The sequence below is a fragment of the Plectropomus leopardus genome, chromosome 2, assembly GCF_026936395.1.
Source record: "Plectropomus leopardus strain MGB_pleo_1.0 chromosome 2, ASM2693639v1, whole genome shotgun sequence".
NCBI classification, from domain to species: Eukaryota; Metazoa; Chordata; class Actinopteri; order Perciformes; family Serranidae; genus Plectropomus; species Plectropomus leopardus.
This window is the reverse complement of record NC_142177.1, coordinates 304628-327330: the sequence shown is the minus strand read 5'-3', so window position 1 is coordinate 327330 and position 22703 is coordinate 304628. Positions and strand designations below refer to the sequence as shown.

Sequence of the window (22703 nt, the reverse complement as noted above, 5' to 3'; positions counted from 1 at the left end):
CATGAGAAGACAGCTAGACAAAAGTTTACATTACTGTAAACAGTACAAGCAACATAACATAACTGTAGTACCAAGCAACAGTATGTATTGTATTTATTTTTCTCACTTTGAAAAGTTGAACTCCAATGCAGGCAAACATGAAGTCCAGTAGCATGGTGACCAGTACAATATTTCCAATGGTCTTGACAGCAACAAACACACATTGGACAACATGCTACACAGACACATAAATTACAGAAGATGAATCAGGAAAGTTTTGTGCCATTAAAACTGCCAGTATATTAACAGACATCTCATACCTTGAGTCCCTTGGCTCTGTTAATGGCCCTTAGGGGCCGGAGTACCCTCAACACTCTGAGAATCTTGACCACTGAGATGGCGCTGGATCTAGATAATAAAGATAAAGGCACACCATTTTAACGGTTGTATCGCTTTACTAAATGGCAATATGCTGTTGTTTAGTCTAATGGTCTGATGGCACATGGCATTGCTTTATTAAATTCATAAGTTGCACGAGAGAGATCAGTCAGCAAGATGTCATGTGGTACAGCTCTAGACTCCACTTACTCCATGCCCATTGAGAGGAGAGATACACTGACCACCAGAAGATCCAAGATGTTAAAAGAGTTCCGACAGAAAGAGCCTTTGTGAAGAATAGCGCCATATGTTGTCATCTAAAAAAAACAAAAAGCTGTTATCCGTTATGACACAGTTGTGGTGTCATAATTAAGCTGTAGGCATAACATATGCCTAAAAACAAACAAACATAAAATGCAGAATGACAAACACACAAAAAAATATTAAAACTAATAACTTGATAAAGGATTAAGTGTTAAATTTTCAACTGAAATTGAAGAAAGAAAAAGTACAAAACAATAGGCTAACTAAAAAAGAAATGTCATTATTCAACCAGCCAAACCTTAATTGTCTATTAACAGCTTTCACAAAATTAGTCATGTTTTTACAACAATTTGAAATAAACTTTTAAATGTCTTTAAATGACTAATAAAATAAAAATAAAAACATTCTGTCAAAAGACGACTGGGAGCGTAATGTTTACATGGTATGCTGACATGGATGTAGATCTACCTTGATGTCCATTTCTCCAACCTTTTAATGTGTGGGAGATTTATTGTAGTAGCTGGCATGGTGATGATTCAGCGTTGCGTTGGGGGGCACCAAAATTTCACCCAGAAAAAAATTTAAGTGAGACATCATAGTCTGAGCAATGCACAAAAAATTTAAGTAACTTCAGAAGACATATTGAAGGCCAGTCCACAAGCTCACTTCCCCCTTTCTAAAAAAAACCATTGTATTCCTAAAAAAAATTTGGTGCATTTCCATTACATTGTACTGGCTCTACTCTACTCTAGTCTACTCGTCTTTGGTATCAGGTACTTTTCTGGGGGTCGTTTTTCATTAGAAGATAGTACTGCCTCGTGATAGCGATGCCGTGGGACACTGCCATCAGTTTCAATGCTACACACATACACCGCGGAACCGGGGGGGCCAGGGGGGCCATGGCCCGGGTAACTTTGGTGCTCTGACTTGATTAAAAGCTGTAGTAAAAAAGTTGTATCTGTGTTTTTAAGAGCAAAGTCACCACACACCTTCACTGCTGCCGATAAAAAAAAACTGTCACCGAGACGCTGCATTTTGATTTGTATTCGTGAGCCTATTAAATGAATTGTTTATCGTTACATCATGCGTGAGTGTCCTCAGCTAACGGCTGCCGGCACCTGCCAAACCGCTGGCTGCTTCTACAGAAATGAAGAGACAAAAATCCATAGCTGATTTTTTTTCAAATAAACAGAGAAAACAGAATGTTCATCAAACTACAGCTTCTGTGGCACTGGCCCCAACAGACCCAGAGCGTCCACCTCCATCCTCTCCTCAAAGTCCACCACGGACCCCGCCGCCCTGCCTTCCCGCAGCTAGCTGCTCTCCTCCGGCTGCTTCATCACAAGCTCCTGAGAGCCACTGCTGCACAAGTGAGTGCTGCAGGGATTTGACTAAGCCACACCAACCACACGACCCTGCTGTGCTGATAAAGACCAAAAAGGTACAGGGGACTGGGTCATCACAGCGAACACGATCCGTTCAGTATCAGTGGTTCAAAGATTTTAACTGGCTCACATTATGCGAAACAAGCGGGAAACTATACTGCACGCAGTGTCGCTGCTGCACAAGTAAAGGCTTGGTGATTAACGAAAAAACAGAGCCCGCTTTCACCATTCATGGTTTTCAAAACTGGAAAAATGCTACACCTACATTTAAGGAGCATGCCAGCAGCAAACATCACAGAGAGTGTGTGGCTCAATTTCAGGTGTTTGTGTCACAGCAGCCCAGTGTGGCCACACAGCTGGATACCCAGTTACAAGAGAACCAGAGGTTCAACAGAGAGATGCTACTCAAACAACTAACTTCTCTGAGTTTTTTGGCCGGCCAAGGTTTAGCCATAGACGGTAACGACCCACAGTGCAGTAACCTGTATAAGTTGATGCAGCTGAGATCTGAGGACTGTCCCGATATCAAACGGTGGCTCAAGGAGAAGAATTACACGTGTCATGACATTGTTAATGAGATGATCCATCTGACTTCACTTGATGTTTTACGGAAGGTTTTGTTACCTATTCGGGATGGATATTACGCAATACTCGCGGATGAAACCAGAGACATTGCTAACAAAGAACAGCTTGTAACTGGGTGGATGACACATACACAGTGCGTGAAGATTTTGTGGGTCTTTTTGATTTGCCGAAAACAGATGCACACACAATTTTCACTGTGCTAAATGACATTTTGAGACGGTGCAACATATTGCCAGAGTTGTGCAGAGGGCAGGCTTATGACGGCGCTGCCAACATGTCAGGTCACTTGAAGAGAGTCGCTGCGAGCTTTAAAGTGCAAAATCCTGCAGCTATATTTGTGCATTGTTTGGCACACTGCCTAAACTTGTGCCTGCAAGACGCTGGAAAAAAATGCACAGTTATACGAGATGCACTGGATATTGTGCATGACGTGGCACACCTAATAAAGCAATCTCCCAAACGAAATCATGCATTTCAGTCACTGAAAAACGAAATGAAACCCGACACACAAAACCTGCGGACACTTTGCCCCACACGATGGACAGTGAGAACTGGCGCTTTAAAGTCAGTTATTGACAACTACTCTGTGCTCACCACTGCAATGGAAGAGTTTTCAGAAGAATCCCATGATGAATGCGGTAGAAAAGCTGGAGGCATTTTAGCCATGCTTGAGAAATTCAGCACTTATTTTGGTCTGCGCCTCGCTTATCTGGTTTTCCATCCAACTGAACAGCTGTCCAAGACATTACAAGCCACTAACACAATGCTACAAGACGCCCAGAGCGCAGTCACTGTAATGCAAGCCTTTATTCAGCGACAGAGGTCAGATGAAGCATTTGAGAGCTTCTTCAAGTCAGTGATTGAAGCCTCCAAAGATTTGACAGAAGGACCACAGTTGCCCCGACAACGCAGACTCCCTAAACGGCTTGGGGGCGGGGGTACTGAGCACGCATTTGAGAGCCCATCAGGATATTACAGAAAACAATACTTTGAGGTGTTGGACTTGCTCAATAATGAACTGAATCGTCGTTTTGATCAGAGCGACTTCGGGGTTGTGATGGATATGGAAAAGCTGCTTGTCGCAGCGGTCTCTGCGGTGACACTCCCGTCTTCTGTAACGTCCTTATATGCAGAGGATTTTGACTTTGACAGTCTGCGTGCACAGTTGAGCATGTTGCCAGACACCATAAAGACATCAGGGATTCAAACCAAGTCTGAAAAAACATCAGTAAGGCTTATAAGTGAAGCAATGAATGCTGTCCCTGTGGCCAAAGAACTACAGTCAGAAGTGCACAAACTGTTGAAACTGTTTTTCACGATCCCTGTCACTACAGCATCAGCTGAAAGATCGTTCTCAACACTTCGCTGCATCAAAACATACCTGCGTTCAACTATGACACAGAGAAGGCTTAATGACTTGATGTGCAGCCACATACACAGGGATGTTCTGGCACAAGTGGACCTGACGGCTATTGCCAAGGAATTCATCCAGCAAAATGAGCGACACAGACTGTTTTTCGGCAAGTTCAAGAACCACTAATGTGAGTCATGTAGGCCTAATGTAATGTAATGTAAGTTGTTGTGCTGGTAACTTTTGCGCAGCTGCGCTTGTTTTGTTGTTGGATACATGTGTGCGTGTGTGCGTGTGAGTGTGTGTGCGCCCCGCTGTCCAGATGCGTTCCGCGGTCCATGGCTACACACACATACGCACAGGGTTGGAATTACATGGTGGCTTTCGGGGAAGCCCCATTTTCTGGTCCGCACCACTACTACAACATTTAACATTCATAAAGTGTACGACAGCGCGCGGTCAATAAGTGAAAAAATATTCTACTTATACCAATGTAAGCAGTTAACTCCGCCAGTTTCTCTCTCTCCCTCTGTCCCTTCTGTCAGATGATGAGGAGTTCAGGTGACATAAATGTAGGAAGTTGACCGCAGCACTGCTTCATGCACAGATCGCCGCAGCAGGGATAGACACAGAAGTTATAAAATGGAGGCAGATGTTCGGAAAGGGAATGTAATGAGCAAGTAAACGCACAAAATTGACATATTACTTTTATGATTTCAGGAACCTTTTTGTGCATAAAATATATAATCTGTAATACAAAAGTGAACAATTTTTTAGACCTCCCCCTGAAAGTCTCAAGGGAGGTTTTCAGGATATCCAAGCTCCCCTTAGCTCCCCTGTAATTCAAACCATGCACACACACGCACTATCACTCGCTGGATACGCTCGTCGGCCAGCAAGGTGAGGAACGTTTGCACCTCCTCGAGCAACCAAGGTGGGATCTTTCTGGTTGCCTTTTTGGGAAGAAAAAAGATGATACAAAACTGTGGCTGCTATAATAGCTTGGCTGTTTGCGCTGTTCAGGGTATTCCATGCATTGATGACACATTAATGACGATTCTCTCTGACCAATCAGTGGTCTGCAGTGTGTCCATGTCACCTTTTAGTACCTCTTAGTACCCGGTCAGAGTAGAGTAGAGTAGATCCGGTACCTGTAGTGGAAAAGCTCAATTTAAAATTGTATTGTTAATAGCTGTTCATTGGGGACAGCAAAAAACAAGCTATATTAATCGCTGTGTTTCAGTAGTAGTTTTACACCCCACATTAACTCCCCCTGAGTCCTTGATATTGAGTGCCCAATGAAAAAAAAACAAAAAAACATTGACTTTAAGACGAGGGAAACGGAAATGCTTATTCATTTCCTGGTTTTGTCTGTGATATATTTGCCACAGTTTACCTTTAAACTGCAGATTCACATCCACTCCAAACTGAAGCAGATGACTTCACCAGCTTATGAACCGTGATGTTACTAATGATGTCACCAGTCCTCCATGAATTCACGGGTGCTGAATTTACCCCATATTTGTGACTGACAGCCGACTTACCCTGCCCGTCATGACTGCAAACACAACGCATCTAACTGAGACAGAGCTCTATTCACTTGGGACTAGTATTACCTGGGGACCTCATGTAATTTAGAAATTAGCCTCCCCCCATCTGTGTTTCACACAGTGCAATTGCACGGGGATAAGCAACATCTGTATTTTACTCATATTTACTGACCAGTCACGAAGGTGTGCACCAAAATCAAACGATTAAGTGAGCCTTTAAAACCTCTATGGATGAATCAGGATTCACAGTGTTTTTTCTGAACCTCTTCAAGTTTTTCTTTGGTTTGTACCCATCTCTATCTACAATATTAACTGTGGTGTCTGTTATTACCTTGAGCACAATTTCCGCTGTGAACACCGAAGTGAAGACTATATCAGCATAGGCCAACACCTAAAAGTGTCACATTATTTGTGTTATCAATAATGATATAATATCTTTACAAAATGCTGGCTGTAAATCAATGCTGCAACTTTTCAACTTGAACATTTAAATTGACAATGGTACAATCATGCAATTGTTACCTGATTCCTAAAGGACATGGGGTCGATGGGATCCTCAGCAGCTAATGAAATAGATGAAAGTAGGATGAAGAGGAGGATGATGTTGGTGAAAGTAGTTGCATTGATAATACGATGGCAGAGCTTCCGGAACCTGTAATGGTTAAAAGACAAATGATGGAAGAACATGTGAAATTCCTCTATCAGACAGGAATACATTTCTTAAAAAAGTTCAATCAAAATTTAAGTGGGCTTAGGAAATTGTGGCAAAACATTTTTACCAGACTTTGTCATGCCATGTAGGTGAATGAAATTCCCTTGTTAACAAACACTTAGCCTCGAAATGTGCATGCAGTTTCATGACAACCCAGTGGATAACCTTTAAAACATCATATGGGTTGTAAAGGGGCAACATGGGTACCAAGTGGGTATGGGCTTGAACTGGGCAAATTGTCTGGGCCCCACATGGTTTCAGTAACATGGGTCCTATATAGGAAGCCTACATGGTCAGCCCATATGGGTCCCATAGGGAATATGAGTCGGCTAAGTGGGCATGGGATAGAAGTAGGCAAGTTATGTGGGTCCCATATGGGGCACATGTTATGTGACCCATATGGGACCCACATAACATGGGAAAGCCCATGTGGGCCAACTCAAAAGGCCCCATAAGGGATATAAGTGGGTAGAGTGGGCATGGGGTGGAATTGTGTATAGTTTCTTGGTCCCCATATGGTTCCTTCAACTTTGGCCCATATGGGAAGCCCTTGTGGGATAACCATGTGGGCCCTGCAAGTGATGGGAGTGGGCTAAGTGGGCATTGGCTGGAGTTAGACAGGTTGTGTGGGCCCAATGTGGTTTTTGTAACATGTGGCCCAGATGGTTAGCCCATGTGGGCCTAGTCTATGGGCCCCATAAGGGATATAATGGGGCAAAGTAAACATGGGATGGAACTTGGTAACACCATCTGGGAACCATGTTACTTCAGTAACATGGGTCCAAAATGGTAAGGCAATGTGGGTCCACTCTATGGGTCCCATAAGTGATGTAAGTGGGCAAAGTAAACATGGGATGGAACTTGGTAACACCATCTGGGAACCATGTTACTTCAGTAACATGGGTCCAAAATGGTAAGGCAATGTGGGTCCACTCTATGGGTCCCATAAGTGATGTAAGTGGGCAAAGTAGGCATGGGGTGGAACTTGGTAACACTATCTGGGACCCATGTTGCTTCAGTAACATGGGCTCAACATGGTATGCCCATGTGGGCCTACTCTATAGGCCCCATAAGGTATGTAAGTGGGCAAGTTAAACATGGGATGGAACTTGGTAATACTATACGAGACGCATGTTGTGTCCGTAACATGGGTCCTACATGGTATGCCCATGTGGGCCTACTCTATGGGCCCCATAAGGTATGTAAGTGGGCAAGTTAAACATGGGATGGAACTTGGTAACACTATCTGGAACCCATGTTGCTTCAGTAACATGCAGAGGTGGGACCAAGTCATTGCTTTGCAAGTCACAAGTAAGTCTCAAGTCTTTGCCCTCAAGTCCCGAGTCAAGTCCCAAGTCGAGACAGGCAAGTCCCAAGTCAAGTCCCAAGTCGAGACAGGCAAGTCCCGAGTCAAGTCGCAAGTCCTACACTTTGAGTTTCGAGTCCTTTCGAGTCATTTTAACAACAAAGTAATAATATATTAAATGTTAACAGATCATGTATGCTTTTAAAATCTATATTTATTTATCAAAACAAATTTGATAAACAAGTGCATTGAACATTTACAAGAAAATTAGTGCTGACATTGCACTTTTATATTGCATTATTAACCAGTACCATTTAACATTTGACTCATATTCTGCAAGAATATTTTTCCTTTTAAACTATTTCTGCACAGAATAAACATTTGATAAAGTGCAATTGAAATCATTCTCCTCTCGCTCTTCTTCATCAACAAGAGGCGCAGGTTGATCTGCCTGTGCTGCATCTTGCAGGATCAGTTCTGGCAATTATCAGAAACAAAAGAGCCCTTATTACAATTAGAATGGGAAATCAAGTGTGTTAGACTTAACACATTATTGTTGCAGTCAAATAGATCACTCGTTGTGCCACCTCTGCCTTGACATCACGATTGACCAACACATGGGGCTCCACCCAAAACAGAGAAAAGGCTGGATCCAAGGCAGCTGCTTTGAGGTAGACTGGGTCTGCAAAGGGAGCAGTGAACCCATCTTGTGTCCTGGCCATTTTCACATTGATGAAGATTCCAAGAAATCTTTTGTTGAGGGATACCTGGAGACTTCTGACCATGCTGCTCAGGAAACGGACTTGAGGCTTCAGCTTCTTAAGGTGGTGATTGAGGGCCAAGACAGACAACAGCACTGATTGTGACTACCTTCTCCCCCTGTGTCAAGTCAGTTGCTTCACCAAACGGCTTCAAGATGTCCACCAACTCCTTCAACAGACTCCACTCCCGTGCTGTGAATGACAACTCCTTGTGGCCAGACTTTTCCAGAACAGCACAGAGCTTTAGATGATCACACTGGAGAACTGCCTTCACTTGCCTCAGTGTTGAGTTCCATCTTGTGTTGACAGCAGCAGGAATGCTTTTCTGTTCCCCAAATTCAGCTTCGAACACATCTTTGAACATCGTGCTTGTGTGCAGCAGTGAGCTGAGTTTTGATAACTTTGAAAAAGAAGGAGATGCCACTTTTGTTTCTTTCAAGCCATCTCCCACCACCAACTGAAGAGTATGCGCAAAACACTGCAAGCGCTGTTTCTTTGCCATAGCAGCATCTACTGTTTGCTGGTCTTCCAGGGTTAAGTCATGCCAGAGCTCTGGGTCATCAAGATGATCCCCGTCATCATCATCAGCAGCATTGTCACTAATAATGTAGTCCAGTTTATCTTTAATGTTGTATTCATCACATATTACCTCAAACTGGTCACATATTCTTTCAGCTGTGTGTGAGCCTTGGAAGCGGTTGCAGGCCAAGAGATTGGACTTCAACTGTATCCTCTCTGCCTCTTTCTCTATCCAATGCACAGTGACTCCAAGGAACCCCCTCATCTTTCGGTCAGACCAAATGTCCACAGTGACTGAAACATGGTCAGTGCTGCTCAGTTGAGTTTTTAATTTCGACCGTCTCTCTGCAGCAAGGTTCTCAGTTTTTGATGTCAACGTTCTGCGACACACTGGGCTGTACTTACTGTCAACTACTGTCAGAAAATGCCGAAAGCTCTTGTTTTCCACAATAGACAGGGGCAAGTTGCAATCAATAATCAAGTTGGACAGTATTGCATTGGTGATGGCCTTTTGTTGTGGATGGCTCATACTGTAATGCCCTACACGAATGTCCAGGAATTGGGCGATTGTAGGCTGTTGTGGTTCCCTGGTAATGCTTTTGGTCGTCTGGTATTCTTCATATCTGTAAGATGCAAGCATATTAAACAGATGTCAGAAAATCCATTATAGCCACACATAAGATAAGATAAGAAGGAGAAAGTGACAGTAGGATACTTATAAAATTAAGTTAAAAAAACAGAAAATGTGTATATACCTATCAGAATTTAAAAATATACAAATATAACAAAATATAAAATGTTAAGTACTAAATAGGCAGGGCTATACACACAAGACTATGTACAGTATATACACCTTTAACTTGTACAGATATGGATTTATGGGCATATACATATACTGGTGGCTGTGCAGGATAATTGTGCACAGAGTTGTTAAATACACACATGGTGTGTAGTATAAAAAAAAACTAAGCAATATAAGCATGTGAATTATGTTTACATTTACAGATTGCACAGAGTAGTAGCAGCAGAGATTTTTACAATGCGATACACAGTGTGGAATAAATATTGCACAGAGATAAAAAAAAAACAAAAAAAAACAAAGACAATGCAACCATACAGTAATGCATAAGGTAGGGAAGTGAATGAGTTATATAGCAGACAAAGCAGTGCTACATTAAGTAGTGCTGTTAAAGAGTCTGACAGCTGATGGGATGAAGGACCTGCAGTAGCATTCACATGAATTACATTTTAATCTATGAGTCAGGGAATGAACCCACAGTGGACGCAACAGATCATCATCGTGTTTGCAGTGTAACGTTAAGTTTACAGCCTCATTAACTACACAGCTAGCACAGTTACTTAGCCGATAAGCTAACGTTATCTGAGCATTAGCTCACCAGCTCTACTTACCGCTCTTTGTGCAGTTTTAGATGTCGAACTAAGTTCGAAGTTGTTGCCTCTCCGTCTGTAATCTTCGACCCGCATGTTTTGCACACTGCAATCCGTTTTTTGTTGACCACTTTGTAACTTTTGTACCCAAACGACACTATCCTTGGTATCATTTTCAACTGGCCCATTGAATGAGTACTATTTCTTCTTCGTTGTTTGTTGTCCTACAATTTGATTGGATGCTGTCGGATCAAAACAACGTGGATCTAATTTGATTGGATGCTGTGCCTGCAGCTCACGCACACACACAAATGCGCACAGAGAGAGAGAGAGAGAGATGCAGAGCGTTCGTTTCTAACATATATTTTAATCTTTGTGTTCTGGTGAAAGTAGCAAGTCTTTTCAAGTCAAAAGGCTCAAGTCCAAGTGAAGTCACGAGTCATTGCTCTTCAAGCCCAAGTCGAGTTGCAAGTCTTGTAACATTTTGTCAAGTTGAGTCTAAAGTCATCAAATTCATGACTCGAGTCTGACTCGAGTCCAAGTCATGTGACTCAAGTCCACACCTCTGGTAACATGGGTCCTACATAGTAAACCCATGTGGGCCTACTGTATGGGCCCAAAAAGGGATGTAATGGGGTGGAACATGGTAATAATATCTGGGGCCCATGTTGCTTCAGTAACATGGGCCCCAGTTTAATCAGAAAGTCATGACTGTGGGGAAGAATTATGTATAGGTTAGACAGCATTTGCTGTGTTTTTGTTTGTTTGTTTGTTTGTTTTTAAATGCGTTCCGTTTATTGTTTCATCCTACTATCAAAATCCCAGTTAAACAATGGTGGACTAACTTTCATAATTAACATTAATACAGACATGATAAGACAAGTGAAACATTCTGATTATGAATAAGACCCTGATTAAAATCTACAGGCTCTATATTTCTTCCTAATAACTCTGTGACTACATGAAAGCAGCTGTCAGGTGTGCTGTGCTGTAACAAGGTGAAATGTGCCTCAATTATTTTTTTTGACTGACTGACTGCCCACTGGTTTGAGACTTAGGCTACTGCTCATGCAGTTTATTACAGTCAAACTACTCGATAGCCTATAATTAATAATTTCCTAACTAATGTTCTGCTCACAATTGAATATGGTTTGGAAATGGTGTCTTTACATGACTGCTTGTGTTTACACTGTAATTTGAATAAGTTGATTTTTGCATTTTGTGTTATTTCCTATGATCACTTTCAGTTAACACTCTGTATAACAGGCATCACCAAATGGCGGACCGCGGTCCGGGTCCGGACCGAGTGATTGGTCTGACCGGACCCACGAATCTCAATCAATCTATGTACAAAATTTTACATGGAGCATTTTGCTGACGGTAGTGGGCGCTGCTACTCCAGTTAATACGCTAATAGCGCCGACTCAGTTGAGCCAATCAAATCCTTTGTTTACCCTGCACAGCCAGCGCACCCAAAAGCAGAGAGGAAGAGACAGTGGGGAGAGCATGGCGTGCTCCAAAATGAGGAAGGTCGACGCGGAAAACCGTAGTTTTAATGATGAATGGACGGAGAAATTTATGTTCATTCTTCCAGCAGACAGCTCAAAACCAGTGTGCCTCATATGCTCCGAAACCGTTGCATTAATTAAAAGCGGCAACGTGAAGCGGCACTATGAAACGAGGCATGGCTCTTTTGAGCGAAGTTATCCCCTGAAGTCCGAGCTGAGAGCACGCAAAATATCCGAGCTCCGAGCCCAGTATGACAGGTCTAAACGACTCATCACGCACACATTTACAGCCCAGCAACGTGCAAATGAGTGTTCGTTAAAGGTAGCGTGGATTTTGGGGCAACATAAAAAAACATTCAGTGATGGGACAGTTGTGAAAGAGTGTCTGCATGCGGTGGCAGAGACATTGTTTGAAGGAAAACAAAAAGACGAAGTCTGTGAAAAAATCGAACAAATCCCCATGTCAGCTTCAACGGCAACCAGAAAATCAGAAATATTAGCCGAGGATGTTCTGGCGCAGCTTGATGCAGTTATTCAGAGTGCACCATGCATATCATTGGCCATTGATGAGTCCACAGATGTGACTGATAATGCCCAGCTTTTGGTGTATGTGAGATTTTTTAACAAAGATAAAAAGGAGCTCTGTGAGGACCTGCTGGGTGTAATGCCACTTGAAACACACACACGAGGAGAGGACATATATGCAGCAATGAAAGAAATGCTGAGAAAGAGGGGTATAGATCCGGAGCAGATTGTGTCTGTCACAACAGACGGTGCCCCTGCCATGGTGGGAAAAGAGCGGGGGGCTGTGCCCCGAATGAAAGAAGACAACCCAGACTTTGTTGCTTACCACTGTCTCATCCATCAGACTGTTTTGTGTGCCACTTTATCAGAGCAGTTTGCAGAAGTAATGAACACAATGATGAAGCTCATCAACTTTCTCAGGGCATCCTCATCCCTTCAGCATCGTCTCCTGGAATTCCTGGAAGATGTTGAGGCAAATGCCAATGATCTGCTACTGCACAACAATGTGAGGTGGCTGAGTAAAGGGAATTCACTGGGACGTTTCTGGTCTATTCGAAAAGAAATAACAGCTTTCCTAAAGCAGGTCAAGAGTAAGAGAGCAACAGAGTTTTTACTTTTTCTGCAAGATGAGCACAAGATGGATGTGGTTGCTTTTTTGGTTGACATTACATCACATCTTAATGAGCTCAACTTAAAGCTGCAGGGTCAGAACAACTCAGTTGCTGATTTGATGACAGCTGTTCGCTCTTTCCAGAGGAAGCTGGACATTTTCAAAGAGGATCTTGAAGGATAGTGTGAACACTTCCCAAAACTGAAGGAACAAATCCAGGGTGAGAGAGACATTTCTCCCTATGTTGATTTCACAAACAAGCTGATTGTAAACTTCAGCAAAAGGTTCAACAGCTTCTGCCTTGGCCAGAGGCTCCTCCTGCTAGTCCAGAATCCTTTCCTCATCCGAGAAGTCAGAGAATTTTCCAAGGAGGTGACACAGACATTCAAGTGGGCACATGCAGGATCTCTACAGCTCGAGCTCATTGATCTGCAAGGAAATGCTGCATTAAGAGAGCATTTTGAGGCAACTGACCTTGCTACCTTCTGGCTACAAACTGTGCCTGAGAGTGTGTTCCCTGGTCTGACCAAAGTAGCCCTGCACACCTTGACAATGTTTGGATCGACTTACAGCTGTGAGTCTGCTTTTTCCACCATGAACATTATCAAAAACAAGTACCGCTCGAGGCTCACCAATGAACACTTACATGTCTGCATGAGAATGGCACTAACTCCATTCCAGCCAAGATTTAAGTCACTGGCAGGGCAGTCACATGCCCATTTTTCTCATTAAAAGAAGTTAAAAAGAAAAAGAAGAACCAAATGGTGGTGTTTGTTCTTTAAAAAGAGCCATTTTATTGTTTTGAACATGTTGACCTATTGACCTCTTGAAAAGTATGCCTTCAGTTCTTTTTATGCATGGACTTGTTTAATTTAAAAAGAAGGTTGTTTAGTCAATGCTCTGTTTGCACTGTTCCTAAAGCAGACACTTTTTGTGACCTTTTTACTTGAAGTGTAGGCCTTTAGTCCTTTAGGCTGGGACCTCCTTAATTTAAAAGAAAGCAGGGTTATTAGGCTCTTTTTGCACTTAATTTATTCTGAGGTTTCTGTTTCCTTTAATCTGAAATAAAAGCCTTAAATTTATTTGACTATGGAAGTGTACTTTATTAAAACTGATAATACAATATTGAAACCACAAACACAATAATACAAGTTGGTCTTTGGTTCGGACCTTTTTATGTGGAGGAACTTTTAGTATTGGACCTCAGTGAATTTTAATTGACTACCCCTGCTTTAGATACTTCCAGCATGGATTGTAAGCTTTTATTTTGGCGGCAATTATTTAACTTCCGCTTGAGACTTGTGGCATGGGTTGGATGTATGCTGTCGGCCATCTTAATTGGAAGGTACTCTTGTTTAGTTTAGGTGAGGTAGCCTACGTAGCCTACGTAACCTAACGGTCACAGTGCGCGCTTTTATTTCATTTTTTTCAGAACAGCGGCTACAGCAGCACAGAGCACTGACAGCAGCAGCCAAGAGCAGCAGCAGTCCAGCAGTGCGCTTTGGATACTGGTGAGTGGCATATCTGTCTCTGTATAATAACTGTATTAAACCATTACTATCTAAGTACTGTGACGAACAATTACGAATGCAAAAATGCAAGCTGAATTACAGCAGCACCCATGTGACCAGGTAAAGACGGCATTGTTGTTAGCAACCTAGCATGCTATCTAACGTTAGCGGCTCCGTGCTGTGGCCCCGCTCCGCAGCCACCTTGGAGGTGTGGATGCCCGCTGAGCTTGGCTCTGCTTGCTGCACAACCCAAGGTGCAGAGCGGAAGAGCCGCTGGACCAGAGACCCGGCTGGGAGGGCATTACATAAAAACATTTTATGATTTTTAACACATAATAAATGAGGCATTCTGGTGTGCTGTGAGGGGAAAATAGAGGGAAAAGACAACATTGGTTCAGATAATATATGTGTACAGGGCTCTCAAGTTTTGAACTGAGTTCAGAGTGCGATTTTGGCGGTAACGGCAGGGGTTTCTTTGGGGTGGGGATGGGGCTCTTATCTGATAATGACACATAAATTCGTACAAATATGCAGATGTGTGTGTGTATTTGGAGGAACTCGGGAGAGGAAAAGCAGCAATGTGATAACAAATTAGGATTTAAATTTTAATTTTAATTAGCCTGCTCGCTCTGCCTGAAAAGGAAAAAACCTGCTGATCAGCCGATTCGATATGTGTAATATAGTGGGGCTGTTAAGCTCTTAAAATATGGACAATCGTGCTTTTTGTGAAAGAAGCATGAAACTTTCAGAGTTTGTTCTTCAGGACATAGGCTTTAATTTAAGATGTGGAGGCATTCTCAGTTTGACCTCTGAGGTCAGCTAGCTTGCTTTTTTCAGAGATTTTTTATCATTTTGAACATCTTTTTATATTTTATTAGTGCTGTCAATCAATTAAAAAATTTAATCTGATTAATCACAGTTTTAGCCTGTGATTTTATTCTACGGATTTCAACATCGGATTACTATTTTTAACTAACGGGACTTTCTACAGTGTTTGGGGGAGCTTAAGGACGCTGCTTTAAGCAGACAAATCTTTTGCTCACCTCTACTTCAATGGGAACAATGTGTCTGTGTTTTTGATGCGCAATGATGCCTGATGCAGGGACGCACTGCAGAGAGGAATAAATGTACATCATCCTCCACTTGCAGACTTGAGTGGTACTTGCTTTTAATCATGGTCAGTGCGGAAAATCCACACTCACCCAAGTAGGTGGAGGTGAAGGGGATGAGCACTTTGACAGCCTTTTTGTAGAGGTGCGGGACTCGGACTCCACAGACAGACAGAAGTGCGCCGGAGTTTGTGTGGTCTCATACTGTCATTAGCGAGCAGCTCTTTGCAAATAACACACTGTGGCTGCTGGGCATCTTTAGAGCCAACCCATGAAACTCTAAACTTTAAATATTCACTGTCATACCGTACTTCCTCCGTTTTCTTGCTCCCGATTCCTGCTCTGCCTCTGATTGGCTGGTGTTCGTTGCTAGACAACAGTCAGACACAGCAACGAACACCAGCCAATAAGAGGTAGAGTAAATACAATGTGTGGCGGGAGTGCGTGACAAAAGACCGAAAAGCGTGACTGTCACGTTCAATGCGTGAGACTTGAGAGCCCTGTGTGTGTATATATATATATATATATATATATATGTATATATATATATATATATATGTATAAAGCAGATTTAGTACTGACTGAAGTTCCGATCATTGTAATAGTAACAATGGCTGGACTCATGAAACCTAAACTGAACTCAGAACTGGTCTAGTTGGAAGCTGTGGTTGGAGAGAAAAAACAAAACTTATTTTTGACTCCTTCTCCTCCTGTAACATTTAGATTTGTCCAGATCACAGTTGTTGGAAAGTGTTCGTCTTTGCCATGTAAGTAATTTAAATTTAATAGTTTGTCATATTATACACAAGTGATCAGAGATGGCAGAAAGGACAGAAGATGGAATCTGACACTGCAATGGCACCTTGAACCACAGACCAATCAATTTGCGCACAATGCCCAGGCAAACTAAATGCATGTAGTAGTAGAAACCATACCAATACCTAGCCCTTGGAGAGGGGATTTAGAGTGATGGTGGTCTTCATCAGACATTTGTTCAAACTGAGTGTCTGTCCTCAGGCTGGAATCCATCTCTGGAAACACAACTCTTCTGTCAACATAAATGCCATACTGTAGCTGTGTCCCAATTCAGGGTCTGCATCCTTCGGAGGCTGCAGCCTACGCGGCCTTCGGAGGCGACTCCTTCGGAGGCACCTCCGAAGGCTGCATCAACGGTTGTTAATTGGGACGGTCTAGCCTTCGGAGGATTTCCTGGTTACGTCACAAGATGTTCCCGCCCTTACCCTACGTCACAAAGGAGTTCTGGGTTCGCGCTCGCGGGAGAGAGAGAAGAGGGACAAAAGAAGCTGTGTCAAAAAACAAAGAAGAAAGAAAAGAAAGAAGTTATGGAACCTGAACTACTTATTTTATTATTTTTAATTTTTATTTTCCTGGAGGAAGAGGTGAAGCGCCTCCGTCAGCGCCAGCGTCGGCGACTGATTTATCTCCGGCTGAGAGCAGACCATGGAGAGGTAAACCTGTTATTTTAACCCAAAGTAATGTTATCATTAGCTAGATAACAGTTATGCTAGTTAGCAGTAACTAGCATACCTGTATACATTTATTACCAAGAAGTGACATTAACGCTAATTATAGAAACTACTGTGATGTCTTTTATTAGGGTTTTTATTTGTTTGTTCATTAAATGAAGTGCTGAGATGTCAGGCTACAATGTTCAAATGTACGTTGATGTCCAATATTATTTAGTTAATGTGCAGTACATTATTTTCTACAATGTATTGTGCTGTATTTGTTTAATTTTATTTCTAATAATTAATATATTCCAAATTAATAAAGTGACTGATAACCAGATGTTGATCATAAGAAAACAGTTGCTTTGATCAAGTGATCAACTAACTCTCTTTCAAGTGGATAGACAGAATAAGCATTATCTATCTAAGCTATTAACTAAAAGATCTCATTAACTCAAATTAAATAGCTTTTGTTGAGATAATCATTTTTATCCCGTTCTCCTCCTTTCCCAATTCAGACCAGACCCCTGTACTGCAGGATAAATCTGGCCGTCCCTGTGCTGGACAGGTTTTTTGGGCAGGGTGACACCAGACAGGACTTCAGGCTGAGCAGAGAGTCTCTGGCAGTGCTGCTGGACCTTCTCCACCAGGAGCGGAGACACGGATGGGGTGCCACAATAGAGACCTTGGTGTTCCTCTTCTGGCTGGCGAGTGGGGCGTCATACAGGGTGGTCTCCAGAGTGTTTGGGATGCCTCGCTCCACTGTCCACCGCATCGTCCACCGAGTTACTGAGGAGGTGGTGGCAATTCGCCACAAGGTCATCTGCCTCCCAAGGACTGCAGAAGACCTGGCGACAGTAACTCGTGGATTTGCAGGGCTGGCAAGACACAGAGCTTTTGTAAAAGCTGCTGGAGCAATCGACGGCTGCCATGTGAGGATCAAGCCACCAAGCGGCCCTGATGGTCACTGTTACAAGAACAGGAAACTGTTTGCATCAGTTATCTGCAGGCAGTTTGTGACCATCAGGGCCGTTTCATCGACACGTACGTGGGCTGGCCGGGGTCGGTGCACGACTCCACAGCCCACTGTACAGGCGGGCCATCTACCCTCCTCCAGGGCACTTCATCCTCGCAGACGGCGGGTACCCGTGCCTCCAACAGCCACTCCCCCTCATCACTCTTTACAAGCGGCCAGTACAAGGTGTGGGAGCCCAGTGCTTCAACCACCATCATTCCAGGGCACGCGCTATCATTGAGCGTGCCTTTGGAATGATGAAGACCAGGTTTCGCTCCATCTTCCTGCAAGCGCTGGAGGTGCACCACACCTTTGTGCCTCAGGTACGTCATCACTCAACAGGATTTCATTTTAATAGTGAAGCAGAGTAAATCAAAATTAATGATTTTTTTTTTTTCATTTCAGGTCATAACAACATGTGCCGTCCTGCACAACATCTGCCTGGGGGCGGGAGACATCATGGCCCCACAGGATGAGCTGCAGGACGACATGCCGGAGGATGAGGGGGAGAACGGGTTGGAGGCTGTCAGTGGTGCTCAGTGGCGGGACCAGCTGTCTGCGGAGGTGTCTGCCCTGGAGGAGGCTCACCCCGACCACGACTATCTGTAGTCGGCAAGTAAAATCATTTGAAAGCTGATATTCCCTTTTAAAGTGTTTTGTTTGTCGAAATAATTTGTGGTGGGATGTATTTTGTCTTTATAAAGGAGTTTGCACTTTGTTTAATTCTCACCTCTATCTTAAAAAATTCTTAGTGACATGGCAGCCGTTGATTGAGTCAGCCCTGCAAATCCAGTTGATGGACGATGTGGTGGACAGTGGAGAAAAGCAGCCCCAAACACACTCTGGAGACCACCCCAGATGATGTCCCAAGGACAGACAGAAGACACCAGGGTCTTCATTGTGGCATCCCATCCAGTCCAGCAGCACTGCCAGGGACTCCTGCTCAGCCTATTTTATTTGATTTTCACAAGATTTTTTTTAACAGCAAATTGTAAATAATTTGATTTAATTTGTAAATAGTAATTTCTGTTGTATTTTTGTAAATAGTTGTAAATTTTAAGACTGCCTCCTTGTAAATAGTTAGAAATGTTCTGATTTTTGTAAATAAAAGAAAACATTTGTAAATACTAAATGGAATACACGTGTTATAAAGTAACAATATTTTAATAAATACAACATAAAATCTTAAATGTGAAAGAACTATACAAAATAATTCAAAAAATATAAACAATATAAAACAGAACTCAAACACTTTCAGCAAAAAACAAAAAAAAAAATCACCGCCTGTCCACCATTCTCTCAAGTAGAAAGAAGAGCCTCTCCATCCTCTCTCTGCTCTCCTGAGCTCTCCTCTCCTCTGCCTCTCTCTGCTGCCTCATGTCCTCCTTAATTAAATTAAGGAGTTCATCCTCTCTCCCTCTCTTTCTTCTCCTTGCTGGCCCTGGCTGGTTCTCCTCCTTCATCCTCGTGATCAGCCCCCGCAGCACTTGGCCCTGGTGTGTCCTCAGGGATGGAGGCAATTAGGACAGGGGGAGCCATGGAAGGCGTCTGTCCTAATATCTCATCCATGAGGACAAACCAGGGCCAAGTTGCGGCAGTGGGCTTCCCGCTGACTCCCTCACCTGTCCCTGGATATTTGCAATCCTGAGGCAAAGGAAATCAATCATGTCAACAGCAGCAGTTTTCAGCAAGTCAGTTTTATTAAAAAAGGCTATTATCACAAACCACAGTTTGCCTCGGAGGGCTTTACAGCATAACAGAGTATTTATTAACTTGAATGCATAAAACAAATATAATTTAGTTTTGAAATCATCATCCAAACCTGTACATACTTTGTATTTTTTTTTAAGATTGTCCCATTTTTTATTGGCCTGTTGGGGCTCAACCTTCCCCTCCAGGCCCATTTTTTCCAGGATTGTTCTAAACACAGACAAAAGAAAGAGAAAAGGCAAACACCTGATCACAATAACAGGGATGCAGAGATTATTCATATAAAGGTCACATCAGGATAGACACAAAATCTCTCAAACATTTACATGATGCAATTTGTTCTTTAGATCATCATTTTAGTTTAGACTTTATAAAGGATTTGGGTTAATTTAAGTATCTTTAACATTCAATATTTATAGAATACAAAAGAGCTATTTTTTATTGCCTTACCTCCATCCCACAGTGGCGGTGTTTTTGGCCCCTGTGAACAGATGGCCGTTCTCACCACACAGCTTTATGAAGCTTTCAGTTTGCTCCTTGCTCCCTAAAGCAAGATGAAATGTAAAGCATGACAAACATAAAAGTTCTTATGTCACAGAAATAATAATATTTTTTATTATTCTTAATATTATTTTAATTATGTTGAATTAATCTAATATTCAATCCAAACAGTTAACTTGACTCTACAGTTGCACAGTTTAAATAAAGCAGGACTCAAACCTCAAACTTGATCCATTTATATACCTAGTGTTATGAAGCATAAATAACATCTCCACAGTCACAAGAACTTTTAAGTCAACCTCTGGACGTTTGACATTTGAAAGTGAAGCTTTTAAGGCTTACATCTAAAGCCTACATTCTGGCATCAAGCTAAACGGGCAGCAGAGCCTCGGGCAGCAGAGCCTTGCTCAGCGGGCGGAGCTCTCCTCTGCTGCGGGCAGCACAGCGGGGCTACAGCGCCGACCTGGCTGTACATAGCTACTATGCTAGGTGGCTACATGTTAGCATTACTAGCGTTGCAAATTTTTTTACTAGGTTTTAAGGTCCCTCAAAGTTTTACATATCTGGCGTTTAATTTTCAAATGGGTTAAAACCCAATACTTACATTTGAATGTAAAATCTGCGCTCCGATCTCCGCTCTGTGCCGCCATGATCAGTTTAGAAAATAACCGGCACGCAAGGAATCTTGGGAAATGGAAGGCCGCGAAGGATAGTAGCGATGCATCTTCCAAACAGAGGGAAAAGGAGGACGCACAGATGAAAGCATCAGGAAGTGCAATGTTGTAGTGTTTCCCGTTTAACATTACACCAGTTGATGTGATGGCTTGTAAATCTTCAATAAAATCATGCATGTAGTCATTCACAGACTCAGGTTTACAGGGACATGCATATATACCTATGATAAACACTTTTGCTTTTGGTAGTTCAACTATTTGATCTAAAATAGGCCACAGCTGCATATTAGAGCTTCTTGAAAGAGGCAGCCCATCAACATTCACACGAATAGTCAATGTGTCTGTTGTCAGTATTGCACTTTTTCTAACAAGCCTTAGACATTCATTTTTATTATACAAGAGTTATATGATTCATTTAAAAGCATTTAATTTTACCACCATGACAAATATCTTTTTGCAAAATCTATTACCATATCATAAAACTGTCTAACAGTTTTCTAAAACTGATTTCCACAGACTAGATTTTAACTAAAACAAATCAAAACTTAAAGACTAACTTTAATTAAATCTTTGGTGAGTGACTAAGACTAAAATTAAATTAAAAGTTCTTGTCAAAATTAACACTGTGATGTAGTACAAGCCATTTTACATGTGACCTGTGGGAACACTCCTGTGTATTTTAGTGAAATGGATTACTTCCATGCAGGGGTGAAAGTAAGCCGGTACGGTCCGGTACTGTGTACCACTAAAAGATTCAGTGGCGGTACGCAGTACCAGGAAAATGGTAGAGCGGCTGCCTGTTAAAGCCCTCATTCAGAACCAGTCATGGCCGCACTCTGGGTCAGAAAATAGATCTGCTAGCAATATGCAGTCTTGAAAACTACTTTGTCTGTTTAAAATTCCTTTTAACTCATTCCGAATTTTTTCCGAACTGTCCTTGCTGTGCTTTAGTCCATGCTGGACGGAGCCTTGGCTGGACGGAGCCTTGGCCGGACATCTCCCTCTCTTCCTCAAGGCTCTTGCCCTGCTTCTCTCCCCCTCCCCTCGGAGAGAGCCCGGTGGTCTCCTCTGCACCTAGCCTTCGAAACGTGTACCACACGTTTAATGTCTTTACGTTCGTTGCAATGTGTCTCAATTAAAATCAGTAGGAGAGTAAGCAGTTGTGTTTCGTGTTATTTTATTCAATTTCAACGATACAGAACAGCTCAGAAAAGAAACTGCTTGTGAGCTAACGACCGAAGATTTCACTCAGCAGTATGTGAGTGCGCATGCGCGTCTACTTCCGAAACACAGCGGTTGCTATGGGGATGGGTTTGTTTGATTTATTGTACTGGGACGTTTTCCACAACTGGTGCACAGACGTCAAGAAACGCCGCTGGCGCCGGGACAGGACGAACAATAAAAGACACCAACGTAATTCCAAACATTCTTGTGGTTGGCTGAAACACTTTGAGCATGATTTAAATATCTGTCAGTTATCATCTTATCTGTCAGTTATCATTTTAACCCTTATGCCTTCCTCGGGCATTTTTGTACATTTTTCTCAACTTTTTTTTTTTCATTTGGTGATCATTTTGGCTGTGTTACAGCTTGTGGCATGAATTTTTGTAAGAACTTTTCTTTTGTGTAAAATTTTTTAAATCCAGTGTCTTTTACTCTTACATGTCCTTCATTCGCCCTTGACGCATTTTGCACCCTCTGGACACCTTTGTGGCAAAAATGGACACGCACAGAAAAAATGCTATTAAATCATCATACATCGATATTTTTTTCTGCTTTTTTTTTCAGAAATCACTTAAACAACTTAAGACTTGCTCAAACTACCAAACATTCAATCATTTTCAGGATTTTAACCCTTTAAATGCCAGTTTAATTGTTTGAATTACTAATGA

At 42.4% G+C, this 22703-nt stretch overlaps 2 protein-coding genes across 4 annotated transcripts in view; one reads left to right on the top strand and one right to left on the bottom strand.

The window, feature by feature from the left end:
- The window catches only part of LOC121951505 (dihydropyridine-sensitive L-type skeletal muscle calcium channel subunit alpha-1-like), a 240275-nt gene that overhangs the window by 84130 nt on the left and 133442 nt on the right, over positions 1 to 22703 (bottom strand). For all 3 annotated transcript variants that reach the window (XM_088082423.1, XM_088082426.1, XM_088082429.1), the window contains exons 18-22: positions 6015 to 6144; positions 5824 to 5883; positions 568 to 674; positions 300 to 387; positions 107 to 214 (exon numbers count right to left, since the gene is read on the bottom strand). In XM_088082423.1, the coding sequence (XP_087938549.1) occupies positions 107 to 214; positions 300 to 387; positions 568 to 674; positions 5824 to 5883; positions 6015 to 6144 (493 nt within the window). The remainder of the gene's footprint in view (positions 1 to 106; positions 215 to 299; positions 388 to 567; positions 675 to 5823; positions 5884 to 6014; positions 6145 to 22703) is intronic.
- Positions 17661 to 18535, top strand: LOC148190109 (uncharacterized). Its single transcript, XM_088072112.1, is given in 4 exon segments — positions 17661 to 17910; positions 17913 to 17984; positions 17987 to 18249; positions 18332 to 18535. Coding segments are annotated over 4 exon segments (789 nt in total).